The sequence below is a fragment of the Impatiens glandulifera genome, chromosome 9 (genome assembly GCF_907164915.1).
Source record: "Impatiens glandulifera chromosome 9, dImpGla2.1, whole genome shotgun sequence".
NCBI classification, from domain to species: domain Eukaryota; kingdom Viridiplantae; phylum Streptophyta; class Magnoliopsida; order Ericales; family Balsaminaceae; genus Impatiens; species Impatiens glandulifera.
This window is the reverse complement of record NC_061870.1, coordinates 36,714,777-36,717,034: the sequence shown is the minus strand read 5'-3', so window position 1 is coordinate 36,717,034 and position 2,258 is coordinate 36,714,777. Positions and strand designations below refer to the sequence as shown.

Below are 2,258 nucleotides of genomic sequence, written 5' to 3'. Positions count from 1 at the left end.
CCTTGAATATCCCTTTTAATTCCCTTTCTCTCTCTCTCAATAATTAATATAACTTTTCTACATTAATATTAACAGTATAATGCATTAATGCCAATGGCATATACCATTTACTATATATTACTAACGCCTAGTATTTTTTTTTTTCTAACTATCAACACCTTTTCGACATGATTACGACATAGTGTCGTCGAATATTACTCCCATGAACAAATGATATTCCTGTCTCTCTTCTGTTATATATATATATATAGATAATACAGTACGTACAAATTAAGTGATCAGATCGATTTTAATGGCGCCGTACAGAATTCCGGTGATGAGGTTTAAGAGAGTGGCTGCGGCGTTTGAAGATCATGAGGTGGTTCGTGCACGGATCTGTAGTGAGAGCAGTGGAAGCGAGCATTCCCCAGGTGATTATGGATCCATGGATTTATCTGATATGGTGAATTCATTCATGGAATTGGAGGAGGAGAAAGATAATTGTTCTCATGAAGACAACTCTGTCGTCGACGAATTAGATCAAGAGAAAAGGGAGATCATTAATGATGATGATGATGATAATGATGATCAGAAACAGCCAATTAGACACCGCAGATCGGAAGAATCAACGGAGGAGATGAAGGCGGACCTTAGGAGGTTGATGGGATATAACGAATCTGTCGACGGCTCCGTCGACCCATTCAAGGAAAAGGTCCGGTCGGAGATAGAAAGACAACTAAAAGCCTTTGATTTGGCATATGATTCTCCTTTCCCATCTGAATTCAAACGCAGTTTAATGGCTGCATTGCGGGAAAGAGGCTTTGATGCTGGTAAAAATCTCATCTTTTTCATTTTTTTTTTGTTATATATATATATATGCATGAGATGGGTTTATAATTATTTAATTAAACAGGTCTTTGCAAATCGAAATGGGAAAAGGCAGGAAAATGCCCACCAGGATCATATGAATACGTAGACGTGAAGGAAGGAGGTGGTAATCGTCGTTACATAATTGAAGTAAATTTGGGTAATGAATTTAGCATAGTACGTCCAACGGAATCATATAATTCATTGATAGAGAATATTCCATTTATATTCGTTGGAAAATCGGAACATTTGAAGAGAGCTGTGAGGATTGTCTGTAATGCCATGAAACATTCTATGCACCAAACCGACATGTCTGTGCCGCCGTGGCGCCGACACGCCTATTTACAGGCTAAGTGGTTCGGTTCATACCGTCGTACCATTAATTCTGGGAAAACTGGACCGGCTGGTTCAAGTGAGGTAGTAAAGAGGAGATCGGTAGGGTTTGAACCGGTTCTTGATAATTGCAGGAAGAATTCATTATTGGTAGGGAAGGGTGGAAGGAGGATGATGATTGGGCAATTGGCTTTGGCATTCAATGTCAGCAGCCCTAATTAAATATATAATTAATAATTATATATCCCCTTCATTTTAATTATGTGTAATTATGCATCTTTTTTGAGTGAGTTATTTTATGAATTTTTGTAAGATTATATTTTTAAGGTATCATTGGTGAAGATAAAGAGAAATATTAAAAGGGATGTATCTTTTGTTAAGATTATTTTTATATTACTTCATTTATCTCCATATAATCCTTTGGGCCGGGTTTAATTATGAAAATATCGACATAAGTTTTTCATTGAACCGGAGATAGTTTGTTCGTTAAACTTAAGCATATGAAAATAAAGTAACAGAAATATATATAACTGCACTTCATAAATATAATTTGATAAAAGTGTAATATGGACAAATTGAAAATTTTGAGTTAGAAAGAATTGAAAAAAATTGAAATGGACATAAAATAAATAATAAAAATTATGGATAAAACTAGTGACTAAACTTATGTTTTGTCCACTTTTATTAAATTATAAAATCAATAATGAATTAAATTAAAAAATTTAAGAAATAATAATTATCCTATAATTTTAGAAGAAAAAAAAATCCTACAATTGAATAATGATTATTGTTTCATAAATTTTAACTCAATCCTCAACTTTGAAGTAAGTACATAGTGTGATATTCTACTTCTTATATTATTTTAAGTTTTAAATATATTTTTCAAACTTTCTTTTAATATATATTTAATTTTCAGTTTTTATTCTTAATTTCTAGTATATTTTTAATGAACATTTTTCAATCAGTTTTTATTATTATTAATATTGAATTTAATAATAATAATATATAAAAAAATTATTATAAAACAATATTACAAGATAAATAATAAATATTTATTTAAAAATATTATACTAATCTTT

General features: G+C 31.2%; 1 protein-coding gene across 1 annotated transcript; it reads left to right on the top strand.

Annotated features, from left to right (window-relative positions):
* Nucleotides 1-292: 292 nt before the first annotated feature.
* Nucleotides 293-1,401, top strand: LOC124916386. Its single transcript, XM_047457100.1, has 2 exons — nt 293-809; nt 893-1,401. The coding sequence occupies exons 1-2, from the start codon at nt 293-295 to the stop codon at nt 1,399-1,401; spliced, it is 1,026 nt and encodes a 341-aa protein (XP_047313056.1).
* The last annotated feature ends 857 nt before the right edge of the window (nt 1,402-2,258 follow it).

Coding starts and splice junctions, on each gene's coding strand:
- LOC124916386 (XM_047457100.1), top strand. CDS start 293: ATGGCGCCGTACAGAATTCCGGTGATGAGGTTTAAGAGAGTGGCTGCG. Junction 810..892: donor GGAAAGAGGCTTTGATGCTG/GTAAAAATCTCA, acceptor TTAATTAAACAG/GTCTTTGCAAATCGAAATGG.